Genomic DNA, 17,499 nt, shown 5'->3' with positions numbered 1-17,499 from the left:
ATATACAGCTTTTAAAATAATTAAATTATTTTATATAATATGAAAAAAAAAATCGAAATGCATCAGTTTTAGCGCTCCGGGTGCGTGGGTATACGGCGGTACGGCATCTGAGCCAAAATATTTGCTCGTAACTGTAAAACTGGCAAGTTAGGCAGGTTTCCCTCTAAAAAAAAGTAGGTGGGAGAAGCGGAGAAGGGACTTAGGGCCAGTGGTGCGATTCTGTAACTCGTTATGCGCTCAGTTGTTCATCAGGTATACTATATGATAAAAAAGCTACGCAACGACAATACAACGATAATATTGTATAACGAGTTACAGAATTGCAGCTCAGAGCCATTACGAAAGATCAATATGATGTCAAAATGACAATGACGTAACAGTTTATCTTTTCTCTTTTTCTTCTTACATTGGAGAGAAAAAGAGAAAAGATGAACCGTGCAAGAAGTTCAGCTAAAACGAACAGGCCTTTTAGCTGCGGTCCACTTGATGCTACAAATGCTTCGAAGCATTCCTCTTCTCCTCTCTTTCAATAAAGAAAGAAGGAGAAGAAGGACGCTTCAAAGCATTTGTAGCGTCAAGTGGACCACAGCCTTGGTAGCCTAATATTAATTTCTGTGCGTGCGTATGTATATGTATATACAGGGTGTCATGATACAGTCGATTATCTCGTCAACCGATGATTTTATTGAAAAACGTTTCAGACGAAAGTTGCATGGTTTGGAGGGGGACACATGATAAAAATATGAACTTGACTTTGAATGACCTCGTTCGTTATGAAACGAATTCGTTTATGAACAAAGAGGTAGGGATTTCCTAGTTGAGCGCCAATAGGAATCCAGTTAACGCACCTTTTCGTTTATAAAAACGTATTCGTTTTATAACGAACAATTTCAAGAATAGGTACCCTATGTTGACGCACCATTTCATTCATAAACGAATTCGTTTCATAACAAACGATTTCAAGAATAGATATACATACATATATACATATATGTACATACATACTACCACCGATACTACATACCCTGCATTTCATGGCATTTCACTGCCCATGAAAACCCACCATAAGTGTCGATGTAGCCAACCGTTACAACCGTAGCCAATCGCAGTGCTTGCAACTCATGCAATCCGGAAGATGTTCCCCATCTGTCACTCTCTCTCCTTTTCTCTCTCACTCTCTTTTTTCCTTGTCCATCTCGCTCTTCTTCTTGGGATAACGATTAGGCATATACCGAATAACATCGATCCCGATTTCTAGAACGGGGTCACCACGCAGGGGGCAACGATCCAGTACGGTGCGACGTCCGCGAAAAATAGATTCGCGCGCGAAGCGAGCTCGCTCGCTCGCTCGTCCGTCCATTCCAGTCCATTCGTCGACGATCGCATCGTGCGAGACGCCGCGCGTGTTCCCCGTCGTGTCGCGTGTTGTGTTTACAGCAGTTTACAGTTTACAGCGAGCGTCGAGGAGAGAAGAGATTCACCTCGCGCGCCTATTGCTGGTAAAGTCTATTCTCGCATTGACAACGACCTCCTCGCGTCGTGGTCGCGTCCACGCTTCGCCGCTGTCATCCTATCGCGGTTTCCCTCCCCCGTCTCGTTCTCTTCCCCCCTTCTGTCTCTCTGCCTTCCTGTGTGCGTGTTGCTCTCTCCGTCTCTCGTTAGTCTCGTTCCCGCACGGTCGAGAATGACGGGCCGCACCGCTCGTCCCCGCTGGCGACGGTGCGTCGTTTCTGTCAACGTTCATCGCGTCGACGACGCGGAGTGAACTCGTCGCGTAAGCGCGTCCGAGCCCCCACCGAGTCGTTGAAGCCAGGGAGCCAGGCCAGCCCTGGAAAGCAAGGAAGATGGATGCGACGATAGAGCGGGAGTGCAGCGCGTTGGGTGGTTTGTTTCAGCAGATCGTCACTGACATGAAGGTGAGAAACGTCCGTTTCACTTGGGCTCGACCGACCGCGCTCGACGCTCCTCACATTTTTCACGTTAGCGATGTTCGGTCGGGGCGATGTTTACTCTGCCCCCCCCCCCTTGGTTTAGAGATTTCAGATTTCATGACACTTATTGTTATCGAGGATTTTATTCCGTTATCCCGCTATGATTTCAGTATTTTTTGCCCGAAAATCACGATTGTATTGTTATTTTTATGGACGCCTCTGTGTGACGAAATAGTCCGTTTTTCAAGATTTTAACGCTGCTGGAAATTCCTTTACCTGTTCTTGACTTACATTGGCTCACAGATTTTGTTTTGTTTTGGAAGGAATGATATTTTGCATACTTTGTATTATAATGTTTTAATGTTGCAAATGCAATTTGCAAGACGCATAAAACATATCAGATCGTATGAGTGAAAGTGGAGCAACTGCTGTTTGCGGGGAATAAAATCAAAAGTGTTCCTCTTGAATGATGAAGAAAAGAGAGAAACGACAGCCTATGTTTCATATGATTCTTTTGTTTTGTAAAGCGTCTGTTTATAGTTCAAAGCACTTGCAAATGTCACTGTTGTCATGACAAATACTAATGTTCTACTAATGCTAATGTTCTAATTCTCTCCATTGTTTATTTTTCATTGATTTTTCTGTAATTTCTTGTGAGAATAAATGCTTCAATTTTAAGCACAAGTAAAAAATCTCAATATTGTTATTTTATTGTTTTAAGTGTTATTAAAACTTTTTTTTTTTAAGGAAACAGGAGCAAAAGCATTGATTCTACTTTATTCGTGCGAGTTAGTTTCTCCTATGAGTCATAGGCTGCGGTCCACTTTACGCTACAAATGCTTCGAAGCATTTCTCTTCTCCTTCTTTCTTCATTGAAAGAAAAGAGAAGAGGAATGCTTCGAAGCATTTGTAGCGTCAAGTGGGCCGCAGCCATAATATTGCATTAGGAAATATATTCTATACTAGTATTTTATATACACACATACACACACATATTATATATATGATTGAACCAAATGTATGGGCGTGTATGATTAGATTATCTCTTACCAGTATATCAGTCTAGATTGCTGTTTGCCTAACACTATAGAAACTAATATTAGAGCTGTGCCAATATCAATAAATGGAGTTAAATTTGCATGCGTTATAACACTTTGTTTCTTTTTATAGAACGGAGCACCACTTTGGGAAGATTTGATTTCGAAAGCTACCAAGTTACACGCGAGCTTGAGGTGAAGAGATTTGTATAATTTCGAATACATTGTGTGTTATTAAGTATACTTTATAATAATTACGCAAGTTCAAATGTATATAGAAAATTCTTTTGTGCTTAAGATTTTTCAACGGTATATTTTATTGTATTTATTATATATTTATGCTGTTTTCAACGTGTTAATGTGAAAGATTCTACATGTTTATTTTATGTTGTACTTTTGATAAAATAAAGGTTGAAAGTATTCAGGATGCTTTAGAAATTTTTATGTTTAATATGAGATATATATTATTACAGAGCTGCTATCTTGGCTATTTCCGCTTATCTTGAGGCTTTTCAGAAAATAGCAGATGCTGCGACTAATGCCAGAGGTAAGTCCTAATTGATTAATTAATGATAATGAAACTTTTATTGCCTATATAATTCTGTACCTTAGAGATAAAGAATCGTATTTCCAGGTTTTAGCACACACACAAAATAGAGTTAATACATTTCTCAATATACCAGGAGCTTAAATTGTATAATGGTAAAGGGTCTATTATAATTAGTTTTTAAGATACAATGTGTGTGTTTAGAAAAAGTCGTATTGAAAATTTTCATCGTGTCTTAATTTGGGTATAACGTGTTATTAGAAGTTGCACTATTAAACATGTCAGTTAAATTACTTTATTAAAAACTCAAATCAAGTTGCTTCTTTTATTTTATATCTAAAAAATACACCATTTCCTTATCTAAAACTTTAAACCTTGTTTTCTCTGAATTCATAATAATAAAGATACGATTCTTTATCTTTAAGATACAGAATATGAATTGTTAAATGCATCTAAATACATTTAAATGAACAAAATAAAGTAAATGTTGAAATATTTGCTATTAAGGTGCAACTAAGGAAATTGGAACAGCACTGACGCGAATATGTCTAAGACATAAAGCGGTAGAAACTCGTATGAAATCATTTACTAGGTACGTTAAAATGTTCTGTACAGCTTAAATTAAAATTTTTTTAAATTTCCATTCAGTAATTTCCGAACATTCTTTACACTCATATCTACTGTTTGCGTCTTTCAAGCGCTATTATGGACTGTTTGGTGCTGCCTTTACAAGAGAAATTGGAAGATTGGAAGAAGTCTTTAATCAATTTAGACAAAGAACATGCCAAAGGTTAACGATTGTAGTACTCTGATAAACTACATTTTCATGAAGAGTCGTCCTTCTGTAATCCGATATCTCGCTATTTTTAGAATTCAAAAAGGCAAGAGCGGAGCTAAAGAAACGTTCTACCGACACTCTGCGTCTGCAAAAGAAGAAAGCACGAAAGGTTCAAGTTCACTTACACGTTCAAGGACAGTCTCAAAGCCACGGGACCTGTTCCGATGTGGAGCTCAATAGGATGCTAGAATCATCAGCAGCGGTTGTTCAGGAGAAAAGACTGAGTTTAGAAGAAACGGAACGAAAAGCCGTCCGTGCGGCCCTTCTCGAAGAGAGGGGCAGATTTTGTCTCCTTGCCCGATTCCTGAAACCCGTACTCGTTAGTAGATGGATTCTAAAGATATACACGTATATACAATTCGTTAACCAATGTACAAAGGCGATGATATATATAAATGCATAATCAACCGTTTAGGACGAGGAGATAGCGATGTTAATGGAATTGACGCATCTGCAAGAGGTCTCCGATCAATTGCAAAGACACGCCGCGTCGCCGCATCACTTACCGCCTGCATCCGAGCAGGTAATAACGGACATAAAAGGTTGCGACGTTACTCAGTGGTCATTGGCTACGCCGCCGTCGAGTCCGTCATTGTCTCTCGGATCGAGGAAGAGTTCTATGTGTTCGATCAGTTCTCTAACTAGTAGCAGTAGTGGATCTTGTAAAAGCCATCCGAGCCCATCTGGACACCCGTGGCACAGATCGCTTTCTCAGGTAATTATGCGCCGACAGTATTTTTTGTTTCCTCCGTCTTTTTCTTCTTTCTCGGTTTTTTCTATGGATTGATCCATTAGATGTTTTTTATTTATGTCGCATGACATAGTGACACCGTTAATGCATCAACTGCAATGCACCTAAGTGGTCACAAACATAGATTTTATAGCACGAACTAATCGCTACATTTGCCCGCCGAGCTTATTGTATGTGGTAGTCGATGTTGTACTCATTGTAGCCAGTTGGTGTCAGGCCTGCCAGCATCAGCGGCATTGCAACGCTGCGCCACTTGACCAGCGGTAGTTCCCGTGACTCCGGTTTTACATCACAGGACACATTGTACAATCAACCGATTTCCGAACATCAGGTAAGGTCGTTTAGCGATTAGCAGAACTACGATGAGTAGTCTTCTCGGAACGGACGATATGTGTGCAGCGAAAGCCAGTCGTCTCTCTTCAACAACGAGCTCTTTAAAAGAACATTCAGTTTTTGACTAAATATTGATTTTATAAGTTTCAAGAATTGTACACATTAAAATTTCATAGCACAGTGTAGAAAATTCAAAGTGTAAGACCTTACAAATTTCCACTGCCTAGTGATCATGTTGCTAGATTTGCTTATGTTCCCAGTTTTGAACGAATTTTGTAGCTTAACTTTAAGAATGCATTTTTGTACGTTGTTTCTCATTTTGTTCCGCATTGTTGGCGGTCGATTAAAGAGGCGGCTTGTGTTTTTAGGTATCGAATGTGTCTTCTCTAAGTAATCAAAGTACCGGTTGCACTGTAACACGACCCGTGACAACTTCTACTTGGCCTGATTTGCAGGAAACGTCCGCTCAGTACGACCGGCAAAATCCAAGTGCGATGAACGAACGGCCACATACTATTTCCTCTGGTAAGTGAGATTTACATACATGTTCGTCATGTAATCGGAGGCTTGATTCTTAAATTTATTCGTAAGAGAAACGTATGCGAAAATTCTGCTCTTACAGAAACGTTGCAAATTGATTGGTCAAAAGCTATGCGATAGCCAATCGACTTGCCATAAGACTTAACTTTTCTGTAAGAACAACATTTGCACATACGTTTCTCTTGCGAATGAATTCAAGAATCGAGCCCCCGATTTACTAATTTCGATTCAATTATGTTATTTTTTTCATCTATTTTAGCGTACGAAAAGGGGCATCAAAGACCGGCACTCAGCGTCTACACATTCCAAGCTCCGGATCGCGACGGTAGCAGTTGCTGCCACAGCCAACCAGCCTCTCCGGTTTCTTCTTCCTCTTCATGTTCTTCCTCGAATCAGCAGCTGTCTAGGGTGCAGCTCCGTAGAAATAATAGCGGCAATCGTCCACCTATACCGAATAGATGTTCCAGTTTGGAACGACCGACTATTCCGGTGAAGAACGAGCCGCCTGGAAGTCCTCGAGGAAAACCGAAGTTACCGATTCCGGCTCATTTGGCGAAAGGTTTGTATAACATCACTCCGTATGTTTCGACTAGATTTACCGTTATAACGATTTTGATGCAGAATTGACGACCCATCAGCTCCAACAACCGATGTACGTAAACATGCATGAGTTAGCGAATCTAGCTGCCAGTCGTGCTCAAGAGATGCAGTTTCCACTGCCTCCCCCTCCGGCATCGTTAACGGCTCCAGGAACTGTCAAGGTACGAGCGACGAATTGTACGATGTACAATATTTTAAAACAAATACTTTTGTCGCTTATGTTTCGTCGAATTGTACAGACTGACGTCCCGGAGAAAGATGCCGGCAGTCAAACATCCGAGTCCAGTTTGGAATCCAGCAGCGGATACGGAAGCCAAAACACTTTGCCGCATTCTCATTCGCTTCACAATCAAAACGAGAACACATGGAATGTACCTGGCGCCGCGGCCACGTTAACGACACGCAGAGGGTCGACACAGCATGTGAGCAGACCGCCGCCGCCGACAAGACGCACATCCACTGTTATCAACGCACTCCCCACTTCGTCCGTTAATGAAGATCGGGGCGAGAACGTTTGTGACGAGACAGAGAACCTTCCTCCTCCGCCTGCGTTCCTTCTCGAAAGCTCTTCACCCACAGTCAGTCCTACACCTCAGAGGTAGAAATTGACGTTGCTCTTTTTTTTTAGTTGTAATAAATTGCTCTACAATTGAAAACTTTAAGGTGGTTTGACTGTTTTAGTATAATTTTGTTTTCATGATTAAACAGTATAAAGGTAGTTTTAGAAATAATTCATAAACAACATGTTATCATTGAGACAGAAAAAGAAGAAAAATTGCAATTTTGTCCTATTTTTATATTTAATATTGTTTAAATAAATTATTTTAAAATTGAAAAAATACAACTTAACAAATTAAAAAACCGTGATTGCAATTCTCGATAGAAGTGTAACATAAATTAATCCATTTTTACCGCATAGAAGCAGAGATACATAATATGATATTTACATGGGGGGGGGGGGGAGTATATCTATATATGTATATACAATTTCTGTAACTTTTAAAGCGAATATCTTAGAAACGCGACGGTAAATTGTTTTGCAATTTCACCCAAGGTAAGATTATATAATACACAGTCCAAGACTTACACAAAAATTTCAAATTAATAAGTTGGATTTGACCTGATAATCGAACCTCCTACGATGATAATTTAATCTTTCCGTTTTTTTATACAAGTCCGCACTTCTATCTAATTATTTTTTTCTTCTTTTCCGTTAGATCCATCTCGGTTTCCGAGACGGTAAGGACTCTGACCGAGCTCCGTCATACACCAGCCAGTCCGTCGCTCTTACGGAAGGCTACCGGACAGCAGCAGGCGCATAGTAATCCTGCGGGTGTCATTCAACACAATACCGTGCTACAAATAACTCGTTCGTCAGTGGAACGCTCGGCTGCCCGTTCGACATCTCAAGAACGCGGATCTGTCGGCGCGCAAACGACCAATGTATCCAGTAATGCTACCATCAGCCAAGCTGGTCAAGCTGCGGGTCAAGGGCAGGGACCGGGTGGCGTGGGCCAGGGATTTATGGCAGTGCTCAACGCTAAACTTATCGGTACCATAAGCAGCAATGCGGCGGGCGTGAATGCGAGCGGCAGTCCGAAATCTCTCAGGAAACAGTCACTCTCGGAGCAGCAGCAACAACAACAGCAACAGCAGCAGCAACAGCAGTCCAACAAGAACGTCAAAGCGGCGGCTCCCGGCTTCCTCGAGACGTTGAACGCTAAACTGGCACAGCAGCAACAAGCCCTGCAGCAGACGGGAAACAACGGCACGAGCAGATCCGCGAGTATCAGGCGCATTATGGGTAATCGCGTGCCCATTATGGACCCTCTGCAAATGAGAGACTCCCTCATGGATCAGATTAGACGGGGTACCCCGTTGAGGAAGACCAGCGGCCCGATCAACGATCGTTCGGCGCCCAAAATCTACTGAGTAGTCCAGCAGCGATCTTCGCGTAAGTTCGTAATAACGTCGCGTTGCTTTACGAGCAACATGTTCTCATTCTGACATGATTGATGCGCGAGATACGATAAAAATCAGTCGGATAGAAACCAGTATCTTCCGATTCTTCATCTATATTTTTTGCGCATCAATTTTGAATTTCATGCGTAAATGTACCGAGGCCGCCGTTTACATTTATTGCGTCGCTGTAATTTTAGTCTGCCCGTTGAAATTTCCCTGATAACACGCAGGCTCCATATTAAATCGATATATGATTTATTGTACAATAACGAGGCGCGTGATTGAAACAACACGTGATTAAGTAAGAATCGAATCGGGAGTAACTTTGCGTAGGTTTAACGGTGTTATATGTGTGTGTGTACACACACACACACACACACGCACGCACACACACACACACGCACGCACACACACACACACACACACACACACACACACACATATATATATAGCGATTATATATTGTAGCGTAATATCCGAAAAGAATGCAGCATGTGGGAAGATTTTTATAATGCGTATTAATATTTATAAAGGAAACTGATTTGATTAGGGAATTGTCTCATAAGATCCGTACCGATACAACGACAATACTCCAGTACAACTTGTGTCTTATAGTTCTATATTTTTTCTGCTTAACACAGCTTGACACGAACAATTTTCTTATTGATCTATTATCGCTACTGCTTAGCCTATAAAACGAATATACGGATCCTTGGGATCCCGCGAGAGTCATACATAATTTAATATCGAGCTTGTGTATTCGAGTCGTGAAACTTATAAATGCATATCCGCGTAAGATGTTAAAGACGTTTACACACGAGTTTTTTTCATTTTTATATGAGAGAGGCGCGAGTCTGTTTTGCTAGTTTTTATGTTTTTTTTTTTAATTTAGTATTTCATGTTTAACTTCGTCGAAATGGCCGTTTTCCGGTAGTGTATTCTCCGCTGTCGAGGTGTTAGTGTATCTCTCGATTACGAATCGGTGATACATGTACTAATAGTATATACTATACGACATCTTTCTTAATGTCGATAAATGTTAATAAGCGTATATGTCGCGCCTTCTCGAAGGTGGTGTATTTTACGGTTGTCATCGCTTGCAAGCTACATTCACTGCGTTTCTGGGCGAGTTTAAAAGAAAAAGAAATGTGTCTCTCTCTCTCTCTCTCGATCGGGCGAATGCCCCGAAATCGAGCATCGCTCCGTTATCAAATGTTAGACGTCACGTTGTTAGAATATTTTTTTTTACATACTGTATCTTTATGCGCGTCGTTTTGCGTTACTCGTCGTTCTTGCCAATGCATGCTCGTCGCAAATGTACACTGCCTACTCCTGTCTTGGACATCCGCAGTCGAAAACACGTGTTTCAGTCATCTAACGCGAGATAGACGGCGAATACTGATTATTACTGCCAATTACATTCATCTTTTCATTCCTTACGTAGTTAAGTTCTCAATGGTATTGTAGCGAGCCAGCGCGATGGATAGTGTATAGTAAGCAATAGTATATGTTTATTTATTTCAAGCATTTAACTGTATACAGCGTGAATAAATAATAATAATTCCAGAGAATCTCTATCCATTTGATATTTAATAGCTCGTCCTTTGCAAAATACGGGGTTTAATGTAGTAACACACGGAGAGTAGATTCGATTAAAATATCGTTTTGCTGGTGGCAGATTCGATCTTATCAATGTTAAATGTCAAATGGACAATATAATCACGGATTAAAAACGTATTAAATAAATAATCGTACATACATTATAACAAAACACTATTTAATGTAGCGAGAATTCGATTCGGGTGATTGTTAACTTGTAATAACTATTACAATGCGATCAAACATGGGCAACAAATAAAAGATACAATACATGCGTTTGAAATTCAAAATATTTTCATACTCTTCTTGCTTGCTTCTATCATTCTCATACGCGTGAAAGTAATTCAAATCGAATTCAGATTTTTCTTCGTTTAGAAAGGATCATTTCTTTTTTCTATAAGAGTGTCGCTTCTTGGTTCTCTAGGATCAAAGTGATCAAACTCGTACAGTAAATTTATCTGGAAAAATGAATTCTCAAATGTTTAAGAAAATTTATATGCAAGCTAATAATAGATAAAAAATTGACGTTATTATATGTACATACCCATTTTAAGACATAGTGCACGTTCAAATTGGTAATAGGGAATATGACATTAGAGATTAAAATTTTATGGATGCATTAAATTACCCAATTATTATATAATAAATCGCTGTGCTTTATTTACAGTTTATTTAATTCATTAGTTATTTGCTATTCACAATTATGAGAGTTGAACGCATATAACTTTCGTCATATAAAAATGACACTTTATTCTATTACATATTGTGTTTTCTCATCGCACTGTTAACGTAGAGTTTGTGATGTTGTGAGAATATGTTGTACGGAGGGAGCTGCAGAAGAGATTTGCGATGGAAATTCAAGTGTATTCGACATTGATTACAATACCCTGTGTAAAATTTACTTCTTCAAACTACATACAAAGCGTGCTAAAATTAATGAGTCAGATATTATAATGAAGAATTTCTTGTTTCAAATTGCCTCGTATAGATTTTATTGTACTTTAAAATTTAAATGTGTGTGTATTTAATTTTTATACGCCTGAAACCGATCGAGTTCTTCTCTCAATTGTTGAGTTTTGTTAATATGATACGTGACGTATATTCTGTTATCTGTTATGTCTATTCGTATTTAGTATATTCTCGGCGGAACGCCGAAGATCAGTCAGCCGTAGGAAGATTAAGAAATGCGCTATTATCTCGATTCACACACGTTGCTCGAGCGTCCGTTATCTCACGTGGAACCCCACCAACCGGTGGTAATCCGTATATAGAAACCTGTTCGTCTAAGACATATCGATTATGCGAACTCTTAGCAAACTCGCCGTCCTCGAAATGCATCAACAGTGCCAGACTTCCAGCTGTAATATAATTCAAATTACAAATAACACGATAATAATAGTGAATATATAATATGTAATAACGATAGTATATATGTATTTGTTCTTGATTATTCTCAGTTATATACTTACGATTATCTAAAGGCGGGCAAGAACAGTTGGGTCTTAAGACAAATGCGATCGTCGAATGCAGGCGTTTGACGTCTTCGTGGGACGGTTGTATATCTAATAGGAGTCTTGCCTTTCGCAATCGTCTAATCGCCACTTTTACAACGGTACTGGCGGAGCAATAAAGATCATTAATATTCGACGGTAGTTCATCGGCGCATACAGGGCAGGACTCGTTCAAACCAAGAGGTGCTAAAATAAAAAAAATATAATCGGTTTGGTATCGCCATTTATAACGAAGAAGATTAATCTTGCCAATTAAGATTGATCTTTCCAATTTCGAAAAGAGTGAATAAATAATGAGTATAAAGTGAATTAAAGTAAGCGTGGGCTATACTGTACGATATTGTTAAGATCCAATTTCTCTGAAGAAGGGAGAACCAAAACGTGATTTCAACTTTATATAATAATTTTCACGCTTATTAGTTTGAATTCACGTACGTAATATTTGCGCATTGCTCAGATCTATTTCTATCTTCTGTTCCGTTTCATTAGTCACATTCAACAGTGGATTGTCGTCAAAATGTGTGATGTCGGGTTTCACGGAAACCGGCACGGGCCCTTCGACCCCTTCGGGAGTCGCCAGTTCGTGATCGACCACAACGAAGAGCGGATTTCCGTCAAAATCCGTCCCAAAGGAATTTTGTCCCTGTCTAATAAGAGTTGAGAACGGTGCCTCCATATCCTCGAGATCTATGCTAGGAGGTCCAAGCCTGTCGAACACGGGGTTCAGATTGATGTCCGGTTCGTCCGGTGCCTGGCCGCTTCCAGCTTCTCTTTGTGGTACTGAGAAATTTGGAAAAGTCAGAAAATTGCGAAGAAAGCATTGCGTAAAAAGAAGATTTATCTCGAAAATAACGAGAACAATTTAGCCAAAAGTTTCGCCTATCAAGCTTATTATTGATATGCAATTGAATGTGATTTCGTAATAGTTATTTGTGTAACAAGTAGCCTTCGGCTCGTGCGTCAACTCCGCACCCGGGAATTTTCATCTTTACGCACGGCTTGCACACCCTATTTTATGTTGCAAGTGCGTGGAAAGTGGTCTATCACGCACGCGTAGCGTGTGTAATGGGCCACTTTCCATGCACGTGTTACATAAAATATGTTTCTTCTGGAATAGTGTACTGGAAGCATACTTTATATATATATATATATATATATATATATATATAAATATATATATATATATACGTGTGTCTCTCCATATACACGCAACTGCTTAAATCATTCAAGTATATAACTTTAATAAGAGATTTCGATATACTAATCCTTCTCATTACTCTCGAATTGTGTACGTAATTTTCATTAATTATCCATATTATCAGACATGATGTTGTTATTGTTAACTGCGCGAAAGTTTACAACGGTATCCATATCGCTATTTATTTCGAAAATGGAATTTTCTACCGAAGAAACATCTTCGCTTCTAAATTGTATGCCGGTCACCGATTTTCCGTTGTTACTTTGTTGTGGAATTGCTCGGCCGAATCAGTTTGTGGCTTTGGCTGACAATGAAACACAGTGTTCTGAGTCGCGTTACCTATCTGCTCTATAGTTCCATTTCGATCGTCCGGGGTTTCGACCGCTTTTTCGACTGTCTCCTCTTTTCCCACGGTATTCTTCTTCGCGTTGTCCTTGCCTATTTCTTGCACTTCTATTGGCACTGGATTAGGAATCTCCACTTCTTCGCTCGGAGTGGCACTGCTGCAAGTCGCTGCGAAGCTATAGCTCTGAAAAAATATATAATGCATATATTATAAAATATACTTATTCTATATTTAATGATTATGAAACAATATATTTGTAAACTTACGCTAGATATCGTCAACTCCTGTTGGTAGTAATCGTAAAGTTTTGCATTCGCCGGTTCAAGTCTGTCCACGATATTTTCTCTGGTCACCGTAAACGATATACAGGTTTTCTGATTGATTAACTTGTCGAAGTAAATGGTGACGATACCCCGATCCTCTTCGAAACGTTTCACTTCTGCAAATATTTGCATATTGGATGAATTGGGGAATAAATTTTATCTTAATATCCCTTAATATGTGATAACTAATATCATTAGCATATAATAACAGTATAATTGTGATTTCGCAATGTTTCTTATTATAAATATGATCGCTATAAAATAATTATGAAAGTAATGATTATCATTTATCAAATTTATTACAGAGTGTCTTAGATTTGGAATTTTTTTTTTCGAAAAATTGTGACGTCTAATTTACGATGTCACAATTATCCGGAGTGATTTTAACATATTCTCGGTTGCACACTCACTCGTAGCCGGATCCTCCAATAGAGAATGAAGACTCGTACGATCTGGGACGTATCCACTTATCATGTCGATCTCTAGCAATGCCATGTTACTTTCCCCATCTGCCATTTTATATCGCGTACAGATTGTAATTTTTTGCATCGAGCATTCGTCCAGCCATGTCGCGGGAGCGGCATTAACCGAGAGATCAAATGCTTCGGAGCCGGTTGCGTGTGCAACGTTGTATTTTATATTGCTCTGAAAAATTACGGATTTTTATTAACATTTAAATGTTCTCAAGGGACCATTTCTCACTTACGCGAACTTTTGGCTTAAAGGGGTCAACCAAAATCCTTGACCTCTTAAGTTTTGCTAAATTTTTAATGTTACGGTATATCCTATTCACTAATATAAGTTACAGTTACTTTGTCTAGCTAAATGCACAATAATAGTTTATGAAATATTAATGTTTAAAATTTTTTGTGTGCATAATTGTTTTAAAATTCTGTAAAATAAATTTTAATTTATGTACTATAATTATGTTATATTATAAATAAGAAAAATATAACTATATAATGACATTAAAAAGAGAAGTACATCACAATTAACAAAAATACATTATATGACAATTAATCTTCGGTGTCGGGACTTTCAATTTGTGCACTATCAATATTATGATTATAATATGTACACGTTTTTGGATAGTCATATCTATCATAGAAACAATTTAAAATACATTACTAATTTACACTAAGCGCATTTTATGAATGCAACTTCTTTGCATAAACATAGTTTATTTATCATTGATATCGAAAGAAACATTTCTAATATTAATATTTCCTAAACTATTTTGGTTTAGGACCAAATAGTGATCCTAAACCAAACCATTGGACAGAGTTACTGTACTTTGTATTAGTGAATGGAGTGTACTGTAACATTAGAAATTTAGCAAAATTCAAGAGGGGTCAAGGGTTGGTTGCTTCTTCATTAGACGAAATATCTTATGATATTTCTGTGAAAATGCAAAGCTACCTGCACTAAGACGCAGCCTTCACCCTCAGCGAAGATCTCGACTATCGTGGGTATTACGGGCAAGCGAATCTGTGTGAGGACCATGCGATTGTCGTTGTGCATTCTATACACCTGGTCCACCTCGCCGGCGGTCACGAGTACCGAGAGATCCGTCGCGTTGCTCGACATCGTGGTGGCGTACTTGGTGAGTGCCTCCAGGCCGAGCACAGTGTCCTGCGTGGACGTGAAGCCGCCCTCTGCGTTGCGTTGTTTTGACATCCAACGGACTGCTTTCAACGCCTCGACCATGTTCGTCTCGCCACCTAATTTCACTAATGACAGCACAGCGTACGCCGTCATCTCAATACTCAATCCTAGAGACGGTTTATACTTGTCCTCCCACCAGAGAAGATCCTAGCGAACAAAAATTTGCTATGAAGATTACATCGACTGATTGTGAGATTTGTTGCCTCGCAAGAACTGTTTTCGTTAACATTAAAATTAGCGTCAACTTTGTTATACGTACGTTGTTTCGCGTGGCACGTGTCATAAGCGATTTCATGCTATTGTTCGCTTTCGGGTGCTCCAATAACGTTAAGGCGTAGGTGGATAAAGCTGCCGTGTACGTCGTACCGCCGTCGTTCTCCATTCCTTTCTCCAGGCAATGTAGAGCGTTATTAATGAGCGATGCTGTTAATGGCACGCCCGATTCTAAGAGCGAGATCAGGATATAAGCCGTTAACGCCGAGGAAGAATTGTCGTCATCTTGCAAACCACCCTACGAACACGTTTAAGGGTGTTAGGTATCACTTTTTGGAGGAAGAATCACAAATGTCGCTTGTAATACCTTCATATCCTTGTGGAATATCCTGCCGATCACAGGGAAGCATCCATTTTCCAATTGCTTCTTCACCATCCATTTTACAGAAATTTTAAGATCTCGTTCGTCGATGTGAATTATACTCTTCGCCTGAGCGAAAGATTTGATCACAAATGCGGTGAGCCAAATCGAGCTGCCGTCTTCCGAGCTTTCCGGGCCGAACGCGGAGTACGAACCGTCCGGATGTCTGTATATCAATTCGCGCTGATATCCTGTGTCGCACGACCAAATGTAAAATCTATTCTTAATTGCGAATTAAATTTGGATCAAGATCAAAGCACGTACCTTTCTCCATATTTCTGATAGCTTTTGCTCTCAGCTCTGGGTTCTCGACTCCGGTCGCGTCCAAGTAGCCGATCACGTGGATGTTAGGAACAAAGAGAATCATATTTTGCTCGCCGCATCCCATCGGCAAGCGAACAAGATTGTCTAGATTTTCAAGGACCGGACCTAGGATATCTCCTATCAGGGACACGTACGCTCTCGCGCTTTCGGGCACCAAATCGTCGGGTAGATCGAGATTCCAAGTTATGGTGGAGTCGTCGCTAAAGTCCTTCGGACAGATGAACGCGGATTTCGTTATTTCCACAGGAAAGCCTTCCGGTAGCACCAGTATCGGCTTTATAATCACGTCCCTGAAAAAGTGTACAAATTGCTAAATACTGTCGAATGTTTTATTTACAATTTCTATAATTTTTTTTTAAATATTTAACCAATTTTTTTAAATATTTAAACAATCAAGAATTATATTTGACAAAATCATATTTTTCTTATTTTGATAAAATATTGGAAATTTTTAATTCCCCGATATATGTGTGCGGGTATGGTCTAAAATTATATTTTCGTCAAGTTTACTGCATAAATAAAACTACGTATTTTTATAGAATTCTTAAATATTAATAATTGCGAAGGAATATCCGATTGTTCCATTTACCGTGTATACAGAAGCATTTCCGGGCCGCATGGTTCAGCGTAATCAGAGTCGATCGAAGCGGAGACCGTGATATTAACATCGCCAAGAACTCGCGGTCTGAGAATATATTCGTGCACCACGCTGTCTCGCGGTTTTACGCAGAACGAAGCTACTGCGTGCGACAGATGCAAGTCGAGCCCCGTTGCATCTTCCAACTTGATCTTGACCTACGAACGTCAAAGCATTATTCAATCAGTTATAATATATTGATATCAGTTATTGTCATTGTGATTAATATGCATTTAACATCTCTCAATTAATTTATTAAGTTCTATGAGGTCGTCTTTTTGTCTTAAATTGTTGTATTATTTAGGGATAAAAAGAAAGAGGTCCTCCGAAAATCTTTAGTTGGTGATAGAGTAGAATATCTGAAAAAAGATATAAAATTATATGGAGGTAAAAAAAGTAAATGACCCCTGTCTTTTTACTCTAACAAATATATTTAATTAATAAATGATTTTGTCTACCTTTTTGAGTAGAATAAATCAATACAATTATTATTTCAGTAATCTACAACAAAAATTCTACTCAAAAAGGTAGAATAATAGACGAAATCATTTGATAGTTCAATATTTGTCAGCAAAAAGATAGAGGTCATTAATTTGGTAAGACTTCCGAATAGCCCCTACCTTCGAATTTGATGAAATTTGCAGGAGTTGTTGACTATTAGAGGACACGTTCATACTATAAAGGATTTTGTACGGAAACAAATAGGAACGGAGAAATTGGCGT

At 39.2% G+C, this 17,499-nt stretch overlaps 2 protein-coding genes across 5 annotated transcripts in view; one reads left to right on the top strand and one right to left on the bottom strand.

Moving 5' to 3' along the window:
- The first annotated feature begins 1,367 nt into the window (after positions 1-1,367).
- Positions 1,368-10,412, top strand: LOC112454699 (MTSS1-like protein). 4 transcript variants are annotated; one of them, XM_025016227.1, is made up of 13 exons: positions 1,368-1,916; positions 3,102-3,163; positions 3,442-3,515; positions 4,023-4,107; positions 4,214-4,305; positions 4,386-4,672; positions 4,769-5,068; positions 5,307-5,435; positions 5,893-5,962; positions 6,237-6,536; positions 6,599-6,738; positions 6,817-7,175; positions 7,795-10,412. In XM_025016227.1, the coding sequence occupies exons 1-13, from the start codon at positions 1,845-1,847 to the stop codon at positions 8,507-8,509; spliced, it is 2,685 nt and encodes an 894-aa protein (XP_024871995.1). In that variant the 5' UTR covers positions 1,368-1,844; the 3' UTR covers positions 8,510-10,412. The 4 variants fall into 4 exon arrangements, with proteins under 4 accessions (XP_024871995.1, XP_024871994.1, XP_024871997.1 ...); XM_025016226.1 differs by having other exon boundaries at positions 5,806-5,962; XM_025016229.1 differs by lacking the exon at positions 5,307-5,435.
- A 361-nt stretch (positions 10,413-10,773) lies between these two features.
- The window catches only part of LOC112454689 (alpha-2-macroglobulin-like protein 1), a 14,228-nt gene continuing 7,502 nt past the window's right edge, over positions 10,774-17,499 (bottom strand). Inside the window, exons 3-14 of the mRNA XM_025016205.1 lie at positions 17,397-17,451; positions 16,729-16,934; positions 16,080-16,429; positions 15,762-16,006; positions 15,441-15,692; positions 14,936-15,328; positions 13,927-14,161; positions 13,460-13,632; positions 13,187-13,376; positions 12,085-12,429; positions 11,608-11,835; positions 10,774-11,496 (exon numbers count right to left, since the gene is read on the bottom strand). Of these exons, the coding sequence (XP_024871973.1) occupies positions 11,297-11,496; positions 11,608-11,835; positions 12,085-12,429; positions 13,187-13,376; positions 13,460-13,632; positions 13,927-14,161; positions 14,936-15,328; positions 15,441-15,692; positions 15,762-16,006; positions 16,080-16,429; positions 16,729-16,934; positions 17,397-17,451 (2,872 nt within the window). The 3' untranslated portion in view covers positions 10,774-11,296. The remainder of the gene's footprint in view (positions 11,497-11,607; positions 11,836-12,084; positions 12,430-13,186; positions 13,377-13,459; positions 13,633-13,926; positions 14,162-14,935; positions 15,329-15,440; positions 15,693-15,761; positions 16,007-16,079; positions 16,430-16,728; positions 16,935-17,396; positions 17,452-17,499) is intronic.

The sequence above is a fragment of the Temnothorax curvispinosus genome, unplaced genomic scaffold (genome assembly GCF_003070985.1).
Source record: "Temnothorax curvispinosus isolate PA1 unplaced genomic scaffold, ASM307098v1 QBEX01005269.1, whole genome shotgun sequence".
NCBI classification, from domain to species: Eukaryota; Metazoa; Arthropoda; class Insecta; order Hymenoptera; family Formicidae; genus Temnothorax; species Temnothorax curvispinosus.
This window is presented reverse-complemented; position numbering and strand designations above follow the sequence as displayed.

Coding starts and splice junctions, on each gene's coding strand:
- LOC112454699 (XM_025016226.1), top strand. CDS start 1,845: ATGGATGCGACGATAGAGCGGGAGTGCAGCGCGTTGGGTGGTTTGTTT. Junction 4,108..4,213: donor CGTATGAAATCATTTACTAG/GTACGTTAAAAT, acceptor GCGTCTTTCAAG/CGCTATTATGGACTGTTTGG. Junction 5,963..6,236: donor GCCACATACTATTTCCTCTG/GTAAGTGAGATT, acceptor CATCTATTTTAG/CGTACGAAAAGGGGCATCAA.